The sequence below is a fragment of the Amyelois transitella genome, chromosome 7 (assembly GCF_032362555.1).
Source record: "Amyelois transitella isolate CPQ chromosome 7, ilAmyTran1.1, whole genome shotgun sequence".
Taxonomy (NCBI): Eukaryota; Metazoa; Arthropoda; class Insecta; order Lepidoptera; family Pyralidae; genus Amyelois; species Amyelois transitella.
This window is the reverse complement of record NC_083510.1, coordinates 6,589,466-6,616,649: the sequence shown is the minus strand read 5'-3', so window position 1 is coordinate 6,616,649 and position 27,184 is coordinate 6,589,466. Positions and strand designations below refer to the sequence as shown.

The following is a 27,184-nucleotide window of genomic DNA, read 5'->3' as shown; positions in this document are numbered from 1 at the left end:
AAAAATTTCTGTATATCGAGTATATTTTCAAGATAACCACTTATTACGATGAAGAAATAGAAACCGAGCATGAATTTTAAAAAACAAAGAAAAACTGTTTGTATGTTGTTTGTTTATATACGCTATCTCCGGAACTACTAAACGGATTTGACTGAATTTTTCTTTGATTTTTTTTGATAGAGCTCTTATACCTGGCCAACATATAGGGTATTATTTATTTTGGAATCTGGAACAGCTGATGTCGAACCATAACGATAATAAATAGGAAACATTGAAAAAACGTTTTATTTGTTAAAACGTGTAAAAGTTGTTCAACCTGATGAACATTTTCTTTTGGAGTAAGAAATAGCAAATAACCTTCGTATTTCCAATAACACGCAAACGGAGTTGCGGGCAACAGCTAGTTGTTAATGTTAAATTACTAAATTAAATAATGGAGTTTTTTGAAATTGATTACCATGAACTTACCAATGTAAGCTTATGTTGTGGGTTTGTTAGATAAAACCCTAGAACCGAGGTCGGCGGGAATCGAACTTAGGGCATCAAGCGATGTTATGACCGTGTTATAATCAATGAAGCCATTGAGGCCGTCTAGTTAATCATTCCCCGTTTATCTTATCTTTGCTCATGTTTCCGATTGCACCCTCACCCGCAAAGCTTCGAGGCCCGAGGTTCGCCTTCCATGTACCTAACCAAAAAACTAATCTGAAAGTCGTCGTCGGTAAAACCCTACTTCATAAATTGATTTTGATGATTAATTATAGAGTACTCTTGGCTTTTATCTAAAGAATCGTAAGATTGAAAACTAATAAGCCGATATTTGCGCCCAGTACTACGACAATAAACGGTAAAAATAAAAAAGTTGTTATTCTTTTTAACATTTTAATGTTTCAGTTCATCATCGGTCTCAACGGCCTCACAACTATGGTATTTAGACGAGGTGTCCTGGCAGCTATCGGCTACTGACAGGTCATCTGAAGACGCCGCGGGGGCCTCGTGAGCTGCCAACGGCATTAGCTCTTCGTCGTGTGCCTCGTACGATGGACTTGGTATGCCGTTTCGTTTCACCGCAGCCATGAGATAATCGGTTTCGCGTGCCCAACAATCTGTAAAATTATAGATTAAATGTATGTACCGAAGTCACAAACATCACGCTAATGGTATCCAGCTCAAAGTTGAGATGGACTGGACATACGAGCACAACAGTGGACAGTCGAAATTGTCGAGTGGAGACTTAGGGCTTGCCAGCTAAGACAGACAGGGATTTAATAATGATGATGAAATCTATAAAAAAGCAATACTCACTAGGTCGTTTCAAAGGTGGCACGGGCTGCACCGTAGTCGGGGGCGGCGGCTTCGCTTGGGTCGACCTCAACCTCCGAGGGCTCCGTGCCAGCGCATGGGAGATACTCGGCAGCCTTATGTCCAAGTGAGAACCTCTCTCCGTCACGATCTTGTTGTTCATCGCATATAATTTGGTGGTGATGTCACGAGCTATTAGCGTTGATACCACACTCGCTAGATACGCCTCTTTCACGAATAAATACTCTAGAGAACTCCGCTGCCAGTAAACGTAGCGACAGGATGATGCGGCGACTATGGATACCTTAACAAAAAACATTAATATAAACATATTTATTTTCCTCTTTATGAATTTTAGTTCCTTTTTATAGTTTCGTAAATCCTTTTCTCTCGTATCGTAATCTCTCTGGGGTCTGGAGGCGTGGGATCATCATGGAATCACCAGACATTCCGCCACGATGCCCTTTGAAGTTCAAAATAGACAGAAAGACTAAAAATGGTATATCATTTATACGATAGTATGGATACATGATGACCTCCAAATGCCTGGAGATGAGCGACTTTGAAAATTTTGTAAAAACTGTTTGGTGCGTTTTATGTCGTTTTCATTTTGTAACTTAATCATGATTAGGTACATTGATATATTCTGGATTTCCAAATCTTTAATGACAGTTATCAAAGATCTGAACTACATAATTCGATCATTCATTTGCTGCAATGTTGTAGGAACTAGGCAATTCAAATTCCCAAGAAATTGGTGTTTGAGTTCATCGATATTTAACCCAGATTTTGCATTTATAGCCACTTTAGCTGTTGTACGGCCATATCAGACAACAATTAGGTCACCGGAATGGGGTAGGTAATGCCAAAGTGTTGCAGGGAAGTATGGGTTGTAAACCAATCGCGAGTCGCGATATGCATCATAGGTACTATAAATTTTGTTGTACCTGTGTACCTATATTAATTATTGTTTAAATGATTATTTCGACTTATCTGCTATTGTAGTTATATGTAGTTTCGTTTGGTTTTGGTATTTTCAGATTTGTTCAAAGCATTAAAAACTGTTTTTCACAAACATACATGTAATGATGACGACTTTATCAGTTACGAGGTAGACAGAGCCAACAGTCTCGGGAAACTGAAAGGCCACAATTAGTTGCTTGTTTAAAAACTGATAATTCATTGCAATACAAACATTAAAATATTGTTTCTTTGCATCTTTATGCTTTGCGATTTGTTTTATTTATTTATTCATAATCTGTCTGTTGGTTCACTTGCCCTTTGGTCCCCTGAATAATGAGCCTGTCAGATCCCACCCGGCGTGTTAGTTAGCCCATTGCCTTATTTAACAAGGTGAATGCCGCATTTCATGAACCGTTTTTGCGTGAAATAAGATGCTCTCGGTTGACGTAAACATATTGCAGCCAAGGGGGAAAGAGAAGGTCAATATCTCATTTTAATAACGGTTCGAAACGCGGGAAATTAGGCGAACAAAGTAAATAGATGCAGGGTGAATGAAACATTGTAGGTATCGCATTAATTTCACTGAACATTTCAGCGCAGCTATTATTTTTCAAAGCGATACCTCATTTCATAATTTGGCATAAGTGTAACTTTAAGGGCTTTATTATGATGATGATGTGATGAAACTTAAGTCTTCCTCTTCTTCCTTTTGCCCTTAATCCCGGTTACATCCTCATTTTCGGGATAGGCCGGGACTTTTTGATCATGATTCTGAATTGGAATTTAAGTGAAGAATGGTAATAATTGGAGAACTGACTTGAATAGGAAAATAATGCTAATAAAAAATAACAAATACCTACAGTATTTGTTAATTTTTATGAGCACTCACCTTAAATTTTTCGTCGATAGTTGCTCTACTGGATTCGAATTCTGGCGAATCTAAAAATTCACATGGCAAAATTGGGTGGAGAAACTGGTGGCCACTCATCACGTTTACCTAGATGGAAAGAAGAAGAGTATTATAAAACGGAAAAAGAAATTACCAAGTAATCATATTAGTGGAAGTATTAATCGATTTAATAATTTATTTTTATTGAATATGTAGATAGGTTTACCTATTTGGGTAATAGGTTTTCCATATACGGATCCTGTACTATTGAACTAAATATTTACCTTTGTATCAAACCTATGCATAAAAATTGTGCTGCCGTACCTATAATATTCATGAAATTGTTATTAAAATATGCGAAAGCATGCATTATACCTACTTACTTTCATGCATGTAGGTAAGTAAGCACATTCTGCATGGGAATGGTGTTCCAGTTCTAAAAACGAGCTACTTTACTTACGATCAAAGATCCGAATCACCTACAAATATCCCACCAAAAAACCTAGACAAGTCTCTTTTATAGAGCTGCTTGTATCTTAAACTATTGGATATTTTAAAAATTTATTTGCAAATAAAATTAACTGCTTCTCTCACAGTTCTCATCATTACCACCCACAACTTCTTGAAATACCTACCTTTCCTGACAGCAGCAAGCCCAGTCGGTCAGTCTTGGTGAGATTCTGCATGGCATACGCTTCGCCTGCATGCAGCGACATCACATGAGCGAAGTCAGGGGAAACCATTCGCTTGAATTGTAATCTAGAGACCTTAAACATCACTTATGATAAGTCTATTAATTGAGATTCCTCTTGTAGTCGATGGGCTAGCAAACCTGTTACTTTTTGAATCTCAATTCCATCGTAAAGCCATACAGCTGAACGTGGCGTTTCAGTCTTTTCGAGAATATTGGCTTGAGAGAATCTTTAAAATGAAGCAGTGGATTTTTTCTACATACACGAAATTGCAGTAGGCACTCCACAGTTTAGAATAAAATGAGGAAGTAGGTACTTTTATCGCCTCAATGCTTCAAAACCAATCTTATTTATTCACGATTAATAGAATTGGTCTTTCAATAAAACCATACTAATACATATAGGCCTTGTCTAGAATAAAGATTGCTACTTGATTAATTTAATCAACAAATAACATATAAGCTGCTAAAGTATTTTAATTATTGTAAATTGCAAAAGTAGATATTAGTGATCAATAGACTATCGGAAACAGAAACTTATTCCACAAACCTTAAAGGGCTCGAACAATGTGTGGTACACCTCCTCTAATTCGGGGTCAAATTTCACTGGTCTCATTTCGTACACCAAGTACACGACTTGTGCCAGATTAAGGAACATAAAGCCAAAGTTCCAAGAGAAGGCATCGGGCGAGCATATCATGTGCCAAGCCCAAATTGAATACAGCATGAAACCTGGATTACAACGACGTAAATTATTTCGTTAAATATTTTATCTGTTACGAAAGGAAAATATATCTTCCATTCATCTTTTGCAATCAATATATAGTCTAGTCTCAATTGTTTGTGGTGATTGATAATAATTATAGTTTGCATTACAGACAACATATGTTTCGTGCTGGAAAAAACATGATAATTATCTGCCATCACCTTCTTGAAAAGGCTTCTTACTTTGAGATTTTCCTTTTAGGGAATGGGCTAACAATCTGCCACTCGATTCTTTGCGAGAATTTTGGCTCTGTCTACCCCGAAAGGGAGAAAGACGTGGTGACTATACATATGTAAATTTAAGATGACGTAGGGACTCACCAAATATTAAAATCGTGTGCATCCATAGTTGCCCCTTTTTAGTACTGGGAGCGCAGTACGATGCCACAAAAAGCATGTTGGATAACTAAAAAAAATAATTTAGGTAGTAATGTAGGTTTACTAAAAAAAAGTAATTTGGTTTTGGGTGATAAAGATGACAGGCATTAGAATATTATTAGAAATATGTCTAACTGTGGGAATTTCTAGAAATATAGTCTATATTGAACTTCGGAAAATCAACTATAGATACTTATTGCAATACTAGCTGTTGCCCGCGGCTGCGCCAAAGGTCGCATTGGATGTAACTTGTGGAAATCTAGACCTATAAAACTTATACTAAACTTATACTTAATTCTATAGAAGCCTTGAATTCTCATGACAATTTAATTAAGCCATTACATTGATATCATACTGATAATACTTAATAACCTACTTACTTAATATCACAATTTTGTCTCTAAAAGAGTAGACTTTACTAAGTTACTTTTTTTACACTTTTTAAAGCTCGTATCCCATGGACCGTAAGTTTCGAAACCAAGACAAACAAACATGTAATCATTACATAAATATTAGGTAATATTTGCGATGCTTGGCATCTTCTGCGGTTACCGCTACAGCTCCAGACCTTGAGACCGTCCCCGTGAGGCGAGTAGGAGCCATCATATCAACGCACGTTGCGTCCCATACGAGAGCCCTTCCCCGCTCCTAAGGGACCACTGTCAAATCATCAGGACGCTTGCCATCATCGCGTACCATGCCTACCGGTTCTAAAACGCTAGAGATGTCAATGTTCGTAAGCGCCCTTTTGATAACTTGATGGAGCTGTGTCCGAAGAACCTATCAGTACCTACTATTTTAGCAATGCAGCATATGAAGTCCATTCCTGTCGACGTCTGTGCCACAAGAACATCGATGGCGTTCGACAATGGCAGCACCGAGTCTGTGACCGACTGCAATTCGGAAACTATCGTTGTTGAAGAATATTCCGAAGTTCGCTGACGGTACAGCGTGTAGCCATTGACCCGACTCATGTTCTGATAAAGCAAAGAGCCTAGCATGGTGATGGTCAATGAAAATCTTTTCTTGTGATTCATTCTATCTATTGATTAGTGAACGGTATTAATACTTACTTGAAATAAAGGATGTTGAGGATTCCTCCACAATGGACACCAAGGCCAGTACCATGGTCCTAAACAAGATTAGACTTTATAAAGTACTCATCAATTTCTTTCATTCCAATCTGCGTCCTTATCTCTCAGAGGAGCCCAGTGGACGCCTAAGACCATAATCTTGGATTGTGCATGTCAGGTTTTTACAGATCCCCTTCTGACCTCCGCAACAATTGCTAGGAAATCTCACCCAAATTTGATAAGTTAGAGATTCAGATGTCTGAATGTAAATATTTTCTCACGATGTTTTTCCTCACCGTTAAAGCATTGACAACTATAATCAAATAAATTTACTTATATATGTAGGAAGTATAGGGAAAGTTTAAGAATATAATATATACACTAAAGGAGAAAGACGGAGAACTGAAGAGGAAAGAAATAATCAAATGTAAAGCAATGCACTTTATTGAAGGAAAACACATAATAAAAATGTTTAACAATACAATTAAATCTGATGTTTTTTTCGAACAAAATGTATTTTCATTAAGCTATTATAACTGTGTTTATCTGTTTTTTTTTATGATATAATAGCATAAATATAACTAATTAGTACCATTTATTATAACCTAGGTATATTTCAATAGTCAGTACGTACCCGATGGCATTGTGTAATTTACACTCCCAAAATCATGAAACGTTCCATTTTCTCCGGGCCATGTAAAATTATATTCAGAAATTTCTAAAAAATCGGCCTTTACGGCTAAACCGTTTTGTGACATGTTTTTCGCAATTTTTCAAGCCCTTACAATGATAAATTTCAAATTTTTATGAATAAGTATATAACCATTTTATTATTCCACATTGTTTATTCATTTACAAATATTTTACTTATTTTAACACTTAATTTTGGACATAAATACTGTTAACTGTTTGCCACTACACACATGTTCTGTTTTGCCAAAATTTACAACCTCTCTCTTTCCCACTTCGCGCTCAATCAATAACATCCGGAAAAGTTGTTCCGCTTTTCCGATTTGTGGTGCCATCTAGTAGCGAATAGGATAACAAAATGATTTCTCTATGATTATAAAGGTCCCATTTCACTGCTCAATACCAATTTCAATCTTAAACAGCAATAAAATGTTCAAAAGCTATCTTATCAAATCTATGTTCAAGACCTTGAAATTTGTGGTAACTTCATTCAAGGTTCATTAAAATTTTAATTTCCTATTTTTCTTTTTGTAGTTTAATTTTATTCCGCATATCGTTTTATTCTCTTGCCTTCATTGCAATTTTTATTTAGTACAGTTTCTTTGATTTTGACATTCAAATAGATTTGACATTTTGCGGCACGGCAGGGTTCCATACTTTGTCTGTGATTTCCTTCATGTTCACTCGTGTGATGCGAGGAACTTGGATTTCATTGAAATCTTACTCTTTAATTGCAATGAGGTAGCATCAGTTACTTATTTACTAATCAATAATATATAAGTAATATGCCTTAAAGCTTTGTGTCAAAATAATTGATCAGTTGTCGCGGTAATGCTAAACATGAACAATGCAATCGTTGCCAATGGTAAGAATACACCTTATTTCATGACGTATTTCTTTTTTATAAGCTGTATCATATCCTATAAAGCATAATATGTATATTAATCTACAAAAGAAAACAAAAATGGTAAAAGTTAGTAGTTACTAGTATAATAACCATGCAAATTCAGCATGGTCTTTTGCTGACTGACTCATCAACTAGGTATCTCATCAATTCCCAAAAAATGTTTCCTTACTCATAGACAATAGTCATGACTTCATTGTTTTACTAATTATTTTAAAAATAAATTTTCAACTTGAATTGTATTTTTCCAGACTTAGTAGTAGTACTAGTATTTTACCTCTTTTTAGGATTAACTTCTTATTCTATATTTATTATTTACTAGTTTTCAAACGTAGTGAAAGCCTACACTTCTGAAGATTTTATGTCCGTGTGCCAAATATCATCAAAATCAGTCCAGTTGTTTTTGAATTTATTCAATATAATTCATTCATTCCCACAATCACATATCTCCCTTGCAAAAAGACAGAGCCAGCAGGCATACAAGACTAATATGCCACATTCAGCTGTTAGGCTTCATGATAGAATTGAGATTCAATTAGTCACAGGTTGCTAGCCCATCTCCTAGAAGAGGAATCCTAAGTTTATCCCTTAGTTGCCTTTTACCACATCCATGTAAAAGGGATGGTCCTATTCTTTTTTACAACTGTGCTGGAAAACACATGGCACAAAAAAGTTGAGTTTGAAATATTTTTGAAAAAACCAAGTAATTAAAAGTCATACAGTTGGTACTCAGTCCTTACAGTTGCAACAATTTAGTTGTAGAATTAACAAATGAATGTTGTGCAATTGAATTGGTTAGTATTGTAACAAGTATGTGGCCCTTAATTAGGTGCATGTTGTGAACTTGTTATAACTACTGTCTGTTAGGCCAATTGATCTTTTGTCCACTGAATTCTTGGCATTTAGTTCAAGACATTGACCTGAAATAAATAAATGCGCAAAACTGAATATGTCCTTTGAAATGACAAATAGTTTGACATCACAAAAATTAATTTACATTTTAAACTCATATTGCAGATTATTATGCTTTGCATGATACAATTTTAAAAGTAGAGTTATTTTTTATTGATATAAATTTAAATGTAATAATGACTTTATTTATATCATGATAATATAATTGAGGCTTTATTGACAGATGAATATGAAGTTATTGGTGAAGCACAATGGCAGGCCTTGGAGAACAATGGTGATGAGCAGATGATAAAGATTTATGGGCTAAAGTATTCCAAAATACGTGCCATTCTATTTCATTCTGTTTGCATATTACTATGTGGAATACCTTACTTTATTTTAGCCTCTTGTCCTTCGTACAACCGATTAAGATACACAAAATGCAGTTTGAGAATGGCTGATGAAATATGCGGTAAGCAAAACTGAAATAATGTGATTAACCTAGTACCTGGAACCTACATGCTTGCATGAAGAGGTTTATAAATGTGGATAAAGTGAAATCAGTATGCAGGGATTCTGTCAAGTGGAGGAGATACAGTCTCTGCCTACCCCTCAGATTCATATGTATATGTACCTAATTTATTAGTTAGGTTAAAATGTATTTTAAGTTCAGTACGCTAATATATATAATTATTAGAAACTTTAATTTTTTTTTCCTTTTTGAAGCAGTATTATAATTTTATAGTGTACCAAAATGCCATTCAACTGGGGCGGAATTTTATATCTATGTAAAAATGTGTGAAGGTATTGACAATTTAATTTTTAAGTTTATAGGGCATCATAATCAGTTAAGTAGTTTTGGATATATTATTTACAACATACATATGGTCACGTCTATATCCCTTGTGGGGTAGACAGAGCCAACAGTCTCGAATAGACTGAATGGCCACATTCAGCTATTTTATATTTCTTATTTGTATTATTTACAACTTTGTAAAAATTTAAAGTATTCGCAAGGTCTAAGTTTGCAGCCAATGACTAGTTAAAATTCAATTTGTTTTTGTTTCAGTGATTTGTTCTAGTGGCTCTTCAATAGTAAAGGTAGAAGAAGTTGATCTCAACCTGTCAAACCAAAGAGACAACAAACTGCGGTATTTCATCTACCAACACAGCCGCTTCATCTGGCTTCATGATCAAGGTGTCTTCATTAATGTGCTGATTCTCAATGAAAAAATTACCGTTGCTCTGTTGATGGAAAATTTGTCAGGCATCAACAAGAGACAGCAGAATGAATTGTAAGTACCTACTAACATATTATTAGTTTGTAAGTTGCAAATTATATTTGCAAGCTAATTTCATTGAGTGAATATTTACAACAATTGTTGAGTTTTCATAACACAATACTCTAACTTATTTTAAGGCTAACTCAATCTTTCCCGTATAAATTTATTATTTATGAATGATTTTATTTAATACACATCATCTCATTAACTTTTTAGAATCAAACTGTATGGCGACAATTCTGTAGAGGTTGAAGTGAAAAGTTATTGGACCCTGTTTGTAAATGAAGTCTTCAACCCATTCTACCTGTTTCAAATATTTTCTATTATACTGTGGTCATTGGATGAGTATTACCAGTATGCTACGTGCGTCTTTATTCTCTCGACAGTATCATGTATGATGGCGTTGTATCAGACTAAGCAGGTAAATGTATTGTTCATTGTTTTCTTAAAATTTAGTAGGTATCAATAGATAAAAATGTATTTTTTTTTATTTTTGACTACAGAAGTGAGTTTCCTTTTTGTCTCCAACTTAAAATATATTTGATGATATTTTGGGATGTTTTTTTTTACAACTTTTCAACACAAAATAGTCCTACCAAGAATGATTGTCCAGTTAATTTCCAAAAGGACCTGAAACCAAGCGATATATGTTTACCACAGATGAGCATAAACCTCCACCGAATGGCGGGCAGCATGAGCACGTTCACGGTGAGCGTGCTGCGGCCGACGCGCAGCGGCCGCGAGGAGTGCGTGGTGAGCGCGCGCCGGCTCGTGCCCGGCGACGTGCTGGCGCTGCCCGCCGACGGCTGCGTCATGCCGTGCGACGCCGTGCTGCTCACCGGCACCTGCATCGTCAACGAGAGCATGCTGACAGGTCGGTGGATATCTATCCTCCCATCGTCGCATCCCAGCTGTGGGTGTTCAAAGACGAACCGCTTGAAGATTTTCGTTTGGAAAATTATTGTCTTATAAAAATAATATTGGAAGGCTCAGTTGATGTTTAGCATAATATATGTTTACTTTTTTTTCTGTTAATAAGTAGAAAATGACTAACACATCTCACCCAGAATACAGACAAAATGTTATCTGTGAATAACAAATGATGGGTTACCAGATATGAAAAACGGCCATCCATGACCATGATGGTCATCCATCTGAAGAACATCGAATTTGTTACTTTTTTCTGGCTTCAATATGTATTTATATTCAATTTCTTATGTTCATTTAACCCTTATAAATATTCTTATATAGAAATATTTAACTTCTCTACAGGTGAGAGTGTTCCAGTAATGAAAGGCCCGCCTTGTCCATCGACTGAGATATACTCGACGGAAGGACACAAACGACATACGCTTTTTGCTGGCACACATGTTATCCAAACCAGATTTTATGGCAACAATCAGGTAAAAATTAATTCACACAATTTTATTTTAATTAAATCTCTATTAATATAATTTGTGTCGGCCATGAGGCAGCACTGGTAAATGACACTGGCAGGGTCGTATAATATCGGGATTAATTTAAACATTTGTCCAGGATAAGTGTTTAAAATAGTATACATTCGTACATATCCTTCTCTAATTTTGATTTATTGATCTAATATGTATTCGTTTTAGGTTCTCGCAAAAGTCGTTCGGACTGGATTTTACACGGCCAAAGGAGAATTGATCAAGAGTATATTATTCCCGAAGCCTTTTAACTTCCAATTTTACAGAGATGCCATCAAATTTGTTATTTTCATGTTCTGTATCGCTGCAATCGGTATGGCTTATTCTATCTGGCTGTATGTCTTGAGAGGGGTAAGTGACGAAACATGCCAATATCGTTGTAGTTTGAAATGTAAAGCTGTCCTTAATTTTCGTATTGAAAAAAGTGATTTATCATCAACCCTTGACTACTGTAGGGCAAGCACGGCACGCGAGACGTGCCTGACGCAGTTTTTATCGCGCGTTAAACTATCGCTGTTTCGCTTTTTATAATTTCGTGAAACGGGACAGCGATAGTTTATCCAGCGGATAACAACGGCGTCACGCGTGCCATGCTAGCCCCGTTGTTCACACTCATGACTTTGTACACGTAAATGTACCTGTGAATTCCTGAACCCAAGTTTTTAATTAATAAGACTGAAACTAAAATTCTATTAACTATGCCTATAATTGACTAGAAACTCATAAGAGTTATCATTTAAATATTTTCTAATAAATATGTTTACATTTCGTTTAGACCAATATTTGCGATCCTAAATTTTTTTTATTGAAAATGACATAGTATCACCTTTTTCAGAGCAAAGCGGGCACCATAGCACTCCGCACATTAGACATAATAACCATAGTAGTACCGCCCGCTTTACCGGCCGCCATGACGGCTGGTATAGTGTACAGTCAGCGGCGCCTACGCAAGAACAAGATCTTCTGTGTCTCCCCACCACGCATCATTATTTGTGGCAAACTGCAAGTCATGTGTTTTGACAAGGTATACTGACACTTTAGACACACCATTTATTTACAACTAGCTTTTACCCGCAGCTTCGCCCGTGCGAATTTAGCGCCCCCTACAAAAGAATACAGATTTTTCGCAAATACAACGGGAACTTTAGTTTTTACCGGCCTGAAAAGTACCCTTTGTCTTTCTCCAAACTCTTATTATATACGCGAAATTTCAAGAAGATTGGTTCATAGATAACGCGTGAAGACGTAACCTACAAATAAACTTACTTTCGCATTTATAATATTAGTTGGTATTGGGATGATATTTGTGTACGTCAGTGGCGTTTAGGTACTTTCCATCTTGGCATATGCACGTTATGTCTATTATCATGTACTTTAAACATTCCATACATACAATCACCTCTTTATCCTTTTTTTCATAGACCGGTACTCTCACAGAAGACGGACTGGATTTTTACTCGGTCATCCCGGCACAGTCTACCGAGAAGTTCGGCAAGTGTGTCGTGGATGTAAATGACTTACCCGCTAAGAGCCCCCTCATACAAGCATTGGCGTCCTGCCATTCATTGACGAGTATTCAGGGACAACTGAAGGGCGACCCTTTGGACTTGAAGATGTTTGAATTCACTAAATGGGTAAGTAAAGAACTTTTGTTTCGTTGATGTATCGACAAAGTGAATGTTAGTAGGTCATTTATTTTTGGCTGTATCATACTTTTGTGGATGTGTAGGTACTCTAGCTACGCAAAGCGAAGCAAACTACGAGTAAGGTTAGAATAGGTTTTAGTAGTAGCTTAAGGAATCGTTACCGATCGTAATATATTTGCCGTTTGCAGCACTCTATACGCTTTCTACTATAGGCTATTTGACTGTATTAAAAATATACATTTCTTTTATGTCATCAGTCTTAATATTATTTTTTTGGAGCGATTTGTAATAACGCGAGATAAAAATATTGCATTATTTAAACAAAATCCGTCTCAGAAAATTTGGTTTTTATATGCAGCTGTCACGTGACTAAAAACGAACGTGATTGGCTATTTCTATTATGACGTCAATTATCCATAAACAGACTGTGGATCGTACCGTTCCTTAGTGTTCGCTATTATTTTTCAAGATTTTATAAGTGTTTGAACGCTCAGGATTACTAATGGAACATTATAATAATGGAAACCAATTCCGCGAAAGCTGACAGTCGAAACCTACAAAAAGTGGACGCAATAATGGTAGGAAGAAGAAATCTGGATTGTCTTCATCAAAGACAATCCAGATTTCTATGCTGCCGAACTGAGGAATGTGAAAACATCAAATCAATGTTAGTATATCTTGGTAACCACTGATCTTAGATCATGATCTGAAACCACTTCTTGCGAATATTCAAATCCATCGGCATAGAAAAAAACAGTTTCGTAGGAGATTTTATTGTTGTATTAGTGCTTTGAGGCACTGCACAACATTTATAGGAACTCATTTTAATAATTTTCACACATATGACGTGGCACAAGTTAAATAAAACAAGAGAAAATCAAAACTTTTCGAAACACCAACAAGCTTTGTATGATATTTACACGAAATTTACGTCACTGCATGCCATGGCCGCCATATTGCTAAAAGTCGCGTTTTGGCGGCATATTTGAATATTTCATTTTCTTTTTCGATTTTTTAATAAAATAGCTGTAATAAAGGCAGAAAAGTATTTTTGTAGGGCTCCTTATAAACAAATAAATACCCTAAGATAGTTTTTAGAACTTTGTCAAATAGCCTATTATTTCAATGATCGTTATTTTCTGTTATTTGTTTTAAAAAGTCTTCCGGTTTTGTCAAATCATAGTTCTTGGTTCTTCAAATAGGCCTGAAATATTCTGTTCTGGCTATTGCTAGGTATTTGTAGTCCTTCTAAAACATTAACGCAGCTTAGTCACCTAGTTTCTATGATTTTTGGTTTTATTTTTTTATTATATTAAAATATAGTAGCAGATAAAGAATAGAAAGAAATTTGACACATCTTTTACATGTAGGTGCTAGAGGAGCCTGGTCCAGAAAACACCCGCTACGACAACCTGACCCCAGCGATCGTGAAACCCGCCTCGAACCGTGACGAAAATTTACAGAATTTAGACGATTACGACCCTTTTACTATGGAAATTCCTTATGAGGTAAATACCTATATTCGATGTGCACATATATGACATGAATATAATCACGTCTCTATCCCTCACCGAGTAGACAGAGTAAAAAATCTCGAATAGATTCGATGGTCATGTTCAGATGTATGATTTATTTTCTAGTAAATAAAAATCGACATAAATTTTTATTGAACCAACAGCCCTAAAATTATAAAAGACAAATCTGCTGTATATGAATAATTTTATTGGATTTTAATACATACATACATACATAAAATCACGCCTCTTTCCCGGAGGGGTAGGCAAAGACTTATGGTCTTATGGTATGTCTTATTATCCCTCTTTGGATTTTAATGCATGTAATATTTTTCAGATTGGTTTACTACGCCGCTTTCACTTCTCTTCATCGCAGCAGTCGATGGGAGTTATTGCCAGAGTGCTCGGCCAACCACAAATGGTTTATTTTGTGAAGGGCGCTCCTGAAAAGGTAATTACATATTTAATATCTGTGCTCCTAAATATACGTTTTTATTTAATTTAATAATTTTATTCATTGTATTAATCTTCAAGATTTTTGAGATGCTGTAGGGATCAATACATTACCATTAATAAGTCCTCTCGTAGTTTATTCGTTATTTTTATGTCTTATCATAATTACTGCAAAAAAATAACCATGATTATTCCCGACACAGCTAATATCTATTTATTAGTATTATTTATTGTCAATCATCACAGGATCAGAAAGAATTTATTCAGAAACTTTTAGACAGCCTCGAAATTGACAGTTTTAAACATACCTTTAAAATCACTCTTGTAGGTGGCCGGCATGTGCAAACAAGACAGTTTGCCAGAAGATTTTAGCTCGGTCCTCAACGAATACACTTCAAATGGCTTCAGAGTGATTGGTTTGGCTCACAAAAAGTTGGACCGCAAGATGAAATGGGTTGACGCCCAGAGAATCAAAAGGGAGACACTGGAGTGTGACATGATATTTTTAGGCTTTCTAGTCATGCAAAATAGCCTAAAACCGGAAACCACTCAAGTGATCAAGGAGCTACATGAAGCTAATATGAGACAAGTTATGGTTACAGGTATGAATGCTTTAGTAAATTATTTTATAGAAAACAATAGTAAAGTACTTTTGACTATTTGACAAGTGTTACATGACGTGTTTGGCGTCAGTTCAGTCCATCAGTTCGCTCAGCATACTGAGCGCGCGAGATGGACAAATCATTATTTGAGAATTATTTTACACGTTCAGGCTGGCATCATCAGTCAGCTGTTATTCAAAAACGACCATAAGTCCCTCAGTCAACTGGTTAGACGATAATTCTCTTATTATTCTGAGCAAACTGACCTGACGACAAATTAATCGTGTAACCCTTGTCTAAGGATTAAATTTTGATTGATTGTTGCTAAGGACTAAATCTATTTTGTTGTATAATTACATTATTTGCGGGTGTTAAAGACTATGTATATATCACGGGCAAATAAGGCCAGGCCGCTTGTAGGTATTTAATATAAACACTGCGAACGACTATTTCATTAATAATGGGTTTTTCATCGTCGCCATTAATATAACGTTAAAATTATCCTGTTAGTACATTTTTTTGTTTCTCGTTTGGATAGGACATTTTCAGGTTTGAATCATCTGATTATCCGATAAAAAAGATTTATCGTTGCCGGCTGTCTATATTACACCCCTTTCACACGGCAGTCCAGTTTTTTACAGGATCCCGTTTTCTACAGGATCCCGTTTGATGGCGAATGTGTTTATATGCTAGCGTTCACACGAGCATCCCGCATGCGGGATCCTGCAAAAAACCGATCCGGTCGAATTGTGCCATTCGGTTTTGTCACTAGAAACTGGATCCGTAGTCCAGTAAAAAGCGGGATCCCGTTTAATCACACATATATTTCAATAGCAATCTTCACACGGCTTCCTGCATGCGGTTTTTTGCTGGACACTGTTTTTAGCGGGATAGTGGAGTGGTGGCAGCCCCCGCCCCGCGCCCGCCGCGTCACCCGCACATGTGTAGCGCTCGCGCATTGCTCTTTTGCGCGGCGGCGCCGAGATTGCTGTGTTTCGTCGAAAAATGTCGCAAACAAATATTGATCCCGAACTTCTTATTACACTAATTGAAATTAGGCCTATATTATGGGATAAAACGCTGGAAAATTATAAAGATAACAACTTGCGAACTGCAGCATGGCGCGAAGTTTGCATTGTTTTGAGAGAAGACTTTCAAGAACTCGAGGAAAAAGAAAGACAAAGCTATGGTAAGTTTTTATATTTATTTCGTTTATCCTTGTATTGCTTCGTCTTGCCAAGGTACAGCTCCCACTTCAGAAACAAAATAATTTGTGAACTCTGTTCGTATTGTGTTAGCACAGCGTCCACCTCGTGTATTTGGCTCATTACGTACGTTTTCCAAAGATATCGTTGAATCGTTGCTGTCAATGTTCGCATATGAACTTTCATTATGCATGATATAGTTATGAAGCACGGCGCAAGTTTTAACTATCGAGATAGCTGTACTGGTGCTTACGTCCAATGGACGATGAAATATTCGCCATTTATTTGCCAATATTCCAAACGCGCACTCCACATAACGTCTGGCTCTTGTTAATCGATAGTTAAATATCCTTTTATTTTTATCTAAATGAGTTCCTCCATAGGGTCTCAACAGATTATAATGCAAACCAAATGCTTCATCACCCACTATCACAAATGGAACACGTGATTCCAAACCTGTAAAGAGAGGACGAGCTTCTGGTAAATCTAAACTGCCATCATTTAATCTTTTCCAGAAAGTAGATTCTTTGAATATAGAGGAGTCGCATTCTTTGCCATAAGAGCCTACGCTGATATAGGTGAATCTATAATTCGAATCCACTACCGCTAGCAATACAATGGAAAAAAAAATCTTGTAATTCATGTACATAGAACCGCTGTGACTTGGTTTCTTCATTCTTATGTGCTTCCCATCAACTGCACCAATGCAGTGAGGAAAGTTAGCTTTATTATAAAATGCGTCAGCAATTTGTTCCCACTCATATTTTGTGTCGGGCAATTTCATAAACTCCTGATGCAAATTATTCCATATGACGTTTGTTACTTCTACTATTATTGAGTTGATTGTTGAGACTCCCACTCGATATGCGTAATGCAAATCCATGTACGAACACCCAGATGCCAAGTACCTGCAAATTAAACACATATATAGTGTTATTATAATAAAGTTAAACACATATTTAAAAAAATCACTATGTACGTTTTTTAAACATTGTGTTAAAAACGTCAGTTAAACTTTTTTGTAATAACCCTGTAATATTTTTTAACATTACGTACAACTAAATTTCCAGCAGAGGTATTCTGTTATTTTTTGGGATCGAACTCGCTTCGAATAGATAATGCTATTGGTCGAGCGAGAGAACTTTATTTATTTTTAAATACAAAATACAAATTTTCAACCAATATCGTTAGTTATTTGCATATATTTATAATTTATTATTATATATTAAAATGTTAATAATTATGAGATATTTTAATATATCACAATAAAATATAAATGTATTATTGAAATTTGAAAAAATAGCAGAATACCTAATACTGGAGCTGTTGAAGGTTCTTTCTCCGCCCTTATTTATAATATATGTTTTCTTTTTCAGCTAAAATGGTCGTTAAAAAATGGAATCAGATAAGAGACAGCTGGAAGAGGAGTTTAAATGCGAAAAAGAAAATAAATAAATCTGGATCTGCTGCAGTTAATACCAAAAAATACTGTTATCACGACCAGTTGTTGTTTTTAAAAAAAAATATGGATCCGGCTGAAACACAAGACAGTGGCGGTAACAAAGCTGCAGATATTGAAGAGGGTGATACGGAAAATCCTATCCAAAATGAAGAAAGTGAAAATGAACCTATTATCGGAAGTCCAGGACAAGAAAATCCTGCAGGTGGTGCTAAACGACTTAAGAGAAGTGTACTACCAAGGCTGAGACTTTCTGTAATGGATCAAAAAATGGCGAGTTTCATTGATCACCAGATGAAAAGTCAGCCGAATACGCAGAATGAAGATCGTAACTTGTCATTTTTTAAAAGTTTACTTCCTACACTAGCTTCACTCAACGATGATCAAATATTACAATTTCAAGCAGGTGTTATAAGTTTGTTGCAAAATATAAAAAGCCGCAATTTTAACCAATGGCCCTCTCAACAACCATCTACTTTTAACAACTCTTATCAATCAGCAGGTTATTTCACACCGCATTACAGCGTTCAGTCATCGCCATCTGCACAATCAGTTGAATCGCAGAGCTCTGATTTTCCGGATTTCACTAATATTTAATTAATATTAACGATCATCTTGTGAAAATATCATACATACATAACTTATTGTGTTTGGTAATAAATATTAAACTTTAAATATGTATTTCATTCTTACCTTAAACATATTGCTAACTTTTCTTCAGGTGTGATGCTTTTTCTCATATTTGTATCATGTTTTTTTAAATCTTCATTCACCCTTTTTAAAAGATCGTCAAATGTGGTCATACTCATTCTAAAATAATTGAAAAATTTTGACTCATCTCTTCTCAAATCGCTCATAAGATTCCGAAAAATACCCAAATTCGAGCGTTGTGTCAGAATAGGATGAACCCAGAATCTTCTATTTCGCTGCCGACGCCGATAATACCAATAGAAAATTAGGAAAGTATTTACGTCCATTTCACCTGATAACCGGCGTAGGAATGGTAAAAAAACAGGATGCAACCGTGTTCATACGGCAGTCTAGTTTTGCGGAACCAGCTTTTTACTGAATCCTGCAAAACTGAACTGCCGTGTGAAAGGGGTGTTACGAACTCTTACGCAAGAATGTGCGATATCAATAGATTTTTTGCATGCAATTGATAAGGAATTAATAATAAAATGTTTTTCCTTTTCTGATTGACCTAGGTTTGGTCTATATAGGTTAGGTGTAGGTATATTATTTTTCCTGGTTAAATCCTAACCATCGGGGCGGAGCTCAGGGTGCGCCTTTTGACCATGGGTGAGTCAGGTTTTTACACGAAGCGGCGACCATCTGACAACCTTTGCAGGGAACTTAACATCTTATTGAATTATTGTACAGGTTAGCTATTAAACTAATGTACGTAACTCGGAAAAGTCATTGATGGCCGCTGTAGGATTTGAAACTGCCACCCTGTGTATCACGCTTTATTTGTTTAAGCTAATCGTCTAATTAATATTCATAAAATGATTTGCTTATTACTCAGGGGACAACATAATGACGGCCATGTCGGTGGCTCGCGGGTGTTTCATGGTGCAGCCGCATCAGAAACTGGTGCTCATTACCGTCGACCACCAGCAGACCGAAACAGATGCCAGACCACGACTTTGTATGGAAGTAAGTTGAATTTTCTACTGATATGTTGTTTCGAATTTCAGGTTTTTACTATGGTGAGATAATTAAAGGAAAATCAACTCAAATAATATTAGAATGAAAACTAACCTCGAATGACCTTGTTTTTTTTCCATCTCTTTAAAATTAGGTCAATTACAAAGATTTTTCCGTTACCCTCTCTCTTTCTTATTACACCAAATAGAAAGAGATAGAAGAACTATAAGCTTGCTTAAATAAATTTTCCTTGTGGGTACGAGTCCTTGGTAAAGGAATACCTACATATTTTCCATGGATAATAATGAGTAGAATTTAAGCCGGACTACACTCCGAACATTACTTTTGATAATGTTCGCTAGCTTTTGCTGGTTCTGTTTGGATGGTTTGGCGAACGACAACGCCTACATTTTAGCGTTGTGTACCCGACTTAAACGAAAGTTTTAGCAAACAGAATGGCCTCCAAAGTCAACGTCATTTTGCTGTTAATCCATTCATAATTATCAGCACGTAATTTTTGTATGCCAGGTTGTTGGAGAAGGCGGTCCTCCTAAACTACCAATAGATGCGTACGTTTTGGCGTTGGAAGGCAAAACGTGGGCAGTCATCAGGATACATTACCCTGAACTAATGCCAGCGATATTGAGTCGAGGTAAGAATTTTGCTTATAAATATCTTCTTCTTCGTCCTGGCTATGGTCTCGACATCCTCGCCATTCTGCTCCACGTTACGCCCTTGAACATGGATCCTGGATTGGGTGAGTCAGGTTAGCAAACTTTTGTAGGGGAACTTAACCCATATTTCATCATAGTTACGGACACATCCAGTTCTTTCCTGAATGTGAAGGTTTCCTTGCGATGTTTTTCCCCGCTGAAATAGCATTTCTTTCTTATACTCATACATTTGAATAAACGCATAATATTTCCAGGGCTAGTGTTCGGTCGTTTCGGTCCTGACCAGAAAACCCAGCTGATCACCGCGCTGCAAGGCGAGGGGCTGATAGTGGGCATGTGCGGCGACGGCGCCAACGACTGCGGCGCTCTCAAAGCGGCACACGTCGGCATTTCTCTCTCCGAGGCGGATGCATCGGGTAATTAAAATAATAATTATTTAAGAATTTTAATTATACTATGCTTCAGAGTGTTAAAAAAGACTAGAATACGTTAGCTTATAAAAGCACTGCAAAGCGAGGGGTTGATAGTGGAGACGTGCGGCGGCAGCGCTAACGACTGCGGCGCCCTAAAAGCGGCACTTGGCGTCATTTTCCTGTCTGAGGCTGACGCATTGGGTAATTAATACATTATTTAAGGATTTCAATAAGGGTTACCAAGGTCAACCGGGATATTCAATTCATACGTTTGCTAGTTCTGTATAAGATAAATGATCGGTAGGGCAACAATCCCATTTGCGATCATAAGAACCTCGCTTGATCTGGTAAACACCTACGTGCCACTCATCCAAGGGGACTAGCACACACGGAAATTTTAATAATATTCTTTAATTAATTATAAAAGTATTTGTGTTTAGTTACTTTTATTAAATTTATGTTGTGGAAAAAATTTAATAATATTAAATCATTTCACTATCTGCTGTAATTAAATCAAGACTTGTTTTTACTTGTAATAAAAAAAATGCAGTTGCTCAGTATTTTTCTATAAAAATTAAAAGTAAACACGTTTTATTTATTTTTGTTCACAGTGGCAGCGCCGTTCACTTCTCAAGAACAAAACATCAGATGCGTGAAGTTACTGGCACTAGAAGGTCGATGTGCACTCAGCACGTCCTTCGCCATTTTCAAATACATGGCTCTCTATTCATTGATTCAGTTCATTTCTATCCTCATTCTGTATAATGTAAGTATAAACAATTTTCAACCTTTTTTTCTCAAATATTTTAAATGACCTTATTTTATAAGATAGTCAATAAATGTTTGAGTACAGTCACTGTCATGAAAAATATGCGTCGTATCATCATAGTATGATGCTACTTCATCCATCAACTCGGTTGAAAGAAGTATTATATATATACATATTTGCTGCCTATACCACATGCCAAATAAAAATCCTTTTCTTCGCCAGTTCTACTCCATCCTGGGCAACAACCAGTTCCTATACATCGACCTGGTGCTCACTACACTGTCGGCGCTGTCCCTGGGCCGCGCCGCGCCCGGGCCCAGCCTCACCACGGTGTCCCCGCCAGTGTCTCTGGTGGCGTTCTCCAGCATCCTGCCTCTCATCTCGCAGGTGTCTCTGACGCTGCTCGTGCAATTAGCTGCGGTGTATCTGCTGTACGAGCAGACGTGGTGAGTACTGAATTGATAGAACCCAATATGACAAGCATCACCACACAATAACTTCTGTTAGACTAATACCGTAGACATTCCATCACATGACAAAATTTAATTAAAATTCCACTACGTCTTGTCTTAATAACTTCTTCATGCTGGCGTAGGCAGTCGTTGAATATAAAGTCGCGTTTCCTTGGTAGGTCTTAACGCGTAGAAATGTCAAGTTGTCACGACGCGTTAATTACGCAATAATTTGAATTATTTATAAGGCTACTTTAAGTGTATTAAGGAAACTAACTTTGCCAGGTCAAGTGTACACAATAATAAAAGAATAATGTTCGTTTTTCTTCAATATGACGAAATTTCAATGTATTTTTACAGGTTCACTCCAGTAGAAGGCGGTCCGAATGTGGAACAAGTGGTCTGCTGGGAGAACACAGTGCTATTCATCATATCTGCATTCCAGTACTTAATTATGGCATGCGTGTACGCCAAAGGATGGCCATTCAGGCAGCCGTTCTGTGCTAATTGTAAGTTGATTTTTTTTTTTGAGAAATGATGTTTACGTCATATATGAATAGGATAGTATGAATGTGAATGAAGATCAAAGCCCAATAAAATTTATATCCATACTCTCTTTATTCCATATATGTATATAATAAAATAGTAATCGACCGATGTCTGTACTTAAAAGAGATTGCTTACGAATCGATATATATAGGACCAACTAAAGTAAAAAATATGACTTGAGAGTTTCTTTGTTAATTAGATGATGGAAGGAATGGTCCAACTTGAAAACTGGTATATGACAATACCTCCCCCCACACCTCTCAGAACTTTTACGGCCAACGAAGTCGCGGGCCATAAATAGTTTTAAATTAACATTTTATTTACAGATGCAATGGTGATCACATTGATCACCCAGTCAGTGTTCGTGATATGCTGTCTTCTCTGCCCGTGGCAATGGCTGGCAGATCTCATGGAGGTCATAGTGATGGACTACAGCAACCCTGATCAGATGCTGTTCAGATTTTATCTGCTGCTGTTGCCTGTGCTACATCTCTTCCTGGCTATAGCTATTGAGGTTAGTTTGTTTAATTTTAAAAGCAAACGCTCTAAGAAGCTATAAATTTAAGCTTGACAAGAAATATAACAGACCTTTTAATGAATTTTTTTAAAGTAAAACATTCTTAGGAAAGCAATTAAAAACAGGGATGTTAAGGTAAGAGTAAATAAAGTAATCCAATATTGTATAATGGTCTAAAGCCGTACCCTAAGCTCTTCAGTGAAGTGAAATAATTATTTAACTTTGCATGGACCATCTTAGACTTTATTACTTAGCATCAGGATTGAGATTTTTTGTTATCAATTATTTTTCTGTGTCCCATTGAAAAGAGGTAATTTACCTTTTTTTATAAATTTCTTCCCTTCTAGAAATTATGTATTTTGTGATGTCAATATTTATTTATTAGAGCTTTGTGACCAATTTCTTATATTTGATAGCTCATTTTTTTATTGTCCTTCCACAATATGCACTAAGATTAAATACATATGCGTTTATACAGATTAACTCACATAAAAAAAGCTTTGCCACATCCTTGAACAGCAGGTAAAATAATTTAAATTTAGTTTGGAATGTAATTTCATTAATGTTATTGTTTTAATTTCTCGTTGTTTGAGTTCTTAATCATGTATATATTATGTAATTATAATCATGCAAATTTGTAATCTGTATGTATGTGACCTAAATTAATAAATAAATAAGCAAAAATTTGAGAATGTGAAAAAGAATATGGTTCAAGAGCATAATAACCATTACGCTCTGCTGATTGGCTGCCTTACTGGGTAATGCATATGCTATTGTTTATTTGTGTCAGAGGTAACGAAATTCACGAATGTGTTATCACTAATCACCTTTACTAGTTTAAGATACGATTTCAATAATAAAGAAATAGCATTGCATCGGTTACAGGCTACACTATCGGACACGGCGAAAATAACCTCTCTATTCCGTCTCCTGCGCCGCCGCTGTGCGACCGAAAAAGAAGAAGTCTCAGGGGACGCTGCCTGTCCCCTTTGGCCCCCACGCTCTCCCCACCACATCTGCTGACGATCATACGACGTACGTCGTGAGTTAATGCCTGTCCCTTGCATGTTTTGATCTCCAGCTTTTGAAATCGAGATTGTTAAACGCGCTGTCTATTGCATTTTAAAATTGTCACTATTTTATATGTTCATTGATTTCATATAAGCGTGCGGGGTTATTCGCGAACGTTGATTAAGGCATTGCCTTATTTTTCCTCTCTTATCCTTTTCAACGGTAATGCATAGCCCTAGAAGTTGTATGTATAGACAAGTGCGGTATACTGTCTTGCATTTTGTTAAAAGTTGTCATTTTGTTACGGGCAAAATATTAATAATTTTAAAGTAATTAGTTTAAAATTATGTATTTGTTTAGTTCAATTCTCTATATACTTACGTTACGATTAGTTTCACAACTTGACTGCCCCTTTATAACTGTTTTGTATATTACATCATTGATGAATAGTGAAACAAGAATTAATTGGTAGCTAGATATCTGGATGAATTGAATTTTATGTAACAAACATGAGCCTGGAAAAAATGTCATGTGTTATTACAAAACGATGACGATTATAAACAAGATTTAAAATTATTTTAAGTGTGCTATAGCCAAAAGGGTCACAACAAAGTATTATGTCTAAATCTTGACATTTATTGTCATCGTATTGTAATTATTTTTAGAAAACAAACATTTTAGATTCTATGACCGAATGAAGTCCAAGATTTCAATAATAAATATAGAAGGAAGTTGAGTATTATGCGGTTATGATCAAGGTATGGCTGTGATTTCATATGAAACACTATTTGAATGGCGTTTTTGAAACTACATATTTAAAGCAATGTCAATGTTTTCTCAAGATCAGTTAATTATGAAATGAGACGACGCGACACTGTGAAATATTTTTCTCTATCCCTTGGGCGTTTTTTCATACTTATCCCATGAAAAACAACTCTGACGCATCACGTCTTATCACAAGCGTTCAGAGTTCTTCAACTTTAGAATATATTTCTTAACATGTTTTCTAAAAGTAGACACATCAAAAAATATGTAATTTTGCATTGTTGTTATGTTACCATTAAACTGTGAATGTTTTTATTGACAAAACTAGTTTTCTCGAATAAAAATATCAATACTATATCTAAAACATGTCCAGTCAGCTTCTAACTGTGTGATAAGTAAAATATCACGTTATAGATATAATGAATAGTGAATTATCTTCCCAGCGGGTTACCTTTTATTTAGATAAAGTTCTATATTTATTTTAACGATTATTGTATTAGATATTATTGGAAAATGCTTACTCCCCCTAAATTATACATTAGTACTTAGGTATTGATAAGTGAATTATACTTTGTAAATAAATGAATCGTCTGGATTTTGTGTGGTATAGAAAAGAATACATAGTGAAATATGATTTGCATTTTCTAACTTATTCAGTACTTAAGTTAGGCAGTGATGGATCATTGTGCTTGTGATTATACTTAATGCTTTTAATTTTATTGAATAGTTGTGTTAATATTGATTTTCTTTTTCGCCAAAACCTATGCTTCTATGTTTGTTACTATCCAACGCAAATCGCGTATTTTAACATAATTAGGTAAATTGTGCTGAAAGTTTAGTAAAAACATTTGATGAGTTAAAAAAAGACAATTGTCTTGATTTAGGACTTTTGAATGTGATTGTCACTATTGTTGTATTGGTGTTAAAATTTTCGTTAAAATCGTCGCCTAGATATGCGTTACTTAATTTTGTAAAACTGGCAAAATATTTTTTATCGTAAAATCAATATACCTGCTACGTACTTAGTGTTGTAATTGCCAAAGTAAATTTGTTCCTGGACTTATATGATTAAATTTGTATACATATATTTAATCACGCATCATTCATTTTTGGGTGAACTAATCTTAATTAGAAAATAATAGTCAATATTTATTCGCAAATGTAATATGCATATTAAAATTACTTATAGTTAATTTCATGTGCGTTACCATTGTGAATTTCGACTCATAATGACATTTCTTTGAATGTTTATATTTTAAATGTGATTTTGAATAAACAAGAGATAATCCAAATTTAATGAGTCTCTCTATTTCTATTGAAATTTTTTTATTGCACAATTAAATAAGACAAATTAACGAAATTGACCCCACTTGACGAAATTGAGTGATTATGACATATGTGGAGGTTTGTGAAAAATTCGCACACCCAATTTCGTATTTTTTTTATCTTATTGTGCAATTAAATGTTGTCCGTTCATTAAATTTGTATATTTTGTTGTTTATTCAAAATAATATTTTTAACAAACAACATTCAAAGAAAGTCATTATGATAATATGAAATATGTTCTTGCCCCTTGCGGGAATTTCAGTATCGCACACGAAGTTGACATCGCGTTAGCTTTAGGACCATGCGTCCCGAATGTACTACAATATGCATACGTCGTACTTACAATAATTCTAGATTTAGTGATGTTTCGCCGCTTCGCAATGCATCGTAGTACTTAGTATTCATAGGTTCCTTAGACAATGCAATATGGTTCATGCCTTTATACCATTCCTTTTTTATCTTAGTTCTTGTTTGGTGCTTCTTTTTATTATTAGTACTATGTTAAGTTGGGCATTATCATCCAATCAGCGCTGATGGAAGTTAAATATAAAGTCTAAATTAATATGCATCCAATGCAATTTGATTAGGTATATATGTCATTAGTAAATAAGAGATACAACAGCGCTGATCCATAATAAGGTATTGTAAATTAATTTCAATCCTTTTAGGATACTGTCAATATTTTGAGCTATGTATTCCCTTTTTGAACTTGTTATTTATTGAACTGCATTATTGTGTTTCTTTTTAGCATTTAATATAATTGTCTATATTTATATTTCTCCAATATTTGGAACTTGTTGACTGTTTTGTGTCCAATTTCACGATAATGTAGTTCGATATAAAATTTTACTAATAATACGACATTTTAGATGGATGTGACCATAAAATAAATGTTTCAATAATTC

General features: G+C 35.6%; 4 protein-coding genes across 4 annotated transcripts; 2 read left to right on the top strand and 2 right to left on the bottom strand.

Annotated features, from left to right (window-relative positions):
- Window positions 1-882: 882 nt before the first annotated feature.
- On the bottom strand, window positions 883-6,970 carry LOC106133506 (popeye domain-containing protein 3). The gene is made up of 8 exons (XM_013333256.2): window positions 6,696-6,970; window positions 6,062-6,120; window positions 4,932-5,016; window positions 4,396-4,577; window positions 3,790-3,921; window positions 3,155-3,262; window positions 1,306-1,606; window positions 883-1,106 (listed from the first exon to the last, which is right to left on the bottom strand). The coding sequence occupies exons 1-8, from the start codon at window positions 6,817-6,819 to the stop codon at window positions 883-885; spliced, it is 1,215 nt and encodes a 404-aa protein (XP_013188710.2). The 5' UTR covers window positions 6,820-6,970.
- Window positions 6,971-7,398: 428 nt separating this feature from the next.
- On the top strand, window positions 7,399-27,182 carry LOC106133514 (polyamine-transporting ATPase 13A3). The gene is made up of 20 exons (XM_013333269.2): window positions 7,399-7,616; window positions 8,791-9,018; window positions 9,616-9,841; window positions 10,046-10,250; window positions 10,490-10,703; window positions 11,102-11,232; window positions 11,446-11,628; window positions 12,113-12,301; window positions 12,699-12,911; window positions 14,294-14,431; window positions 14,775-14,888; window positions 15,219-15,492; window positions 19,682-19,812; window positions 20,332-20,455; window positions 20,732-20,893; window positions 21,502-21,656; window positions 21,882-22,105; window positions 22,472-22,620; window positions 22,987-23,174; window positions 24,063-27,182. Exons 1-20 carry the CDS (start codon window positions 7,583-7,585, stop codon window positions 24,198-24,200), a joined length of 3,420 nt encoding a protein of 1,139 aa, XP_013188723.1. The 5' UTR covers window positions 7,399-7,582; the 3' UTR covers window positions 24,201-27,182.
- Window positions 15,520-18,850, top strand: LOC132901888 (uncharacterized). Its single transcript, XM_060944972.1, has 2 exons — window positions 15,520-16,681; window positions 18,074-18,850. The coding sequence occupies exons 1-2, from the start codon at window positions 16,498-16,500 to the stop codon at window positions 18,751-18,753; spliced, it is 864 nt and encodes a 287-aa protein (XP_060800955.1). The 5' UTR covers window positions 15,520-16,497; the 3' UTR covers window positions 18,754-18,850.
- LOC106138336 (uncharacterized) lies at window positions 16,667-19,133 on the bottom strand. The gene is made up of 2 exons (XM_013339465.2): window positions 18,850-19,133; window positions 16,667-17,605 (listed from the first exon to the last, which is right to left on the bottom strand). Exons 1-2 carry the CDS (start codon window positions 19,131-19,133, stop codon window positions 16,705-16,707), a joined length of 1,185 nt encoding a protein of 394 aa, XP_013194919.2. The 3' UTR covers window positions 16,667-16,704.
- Window positions 27,183-27,184: the final 2 nt, after the last annotated feature.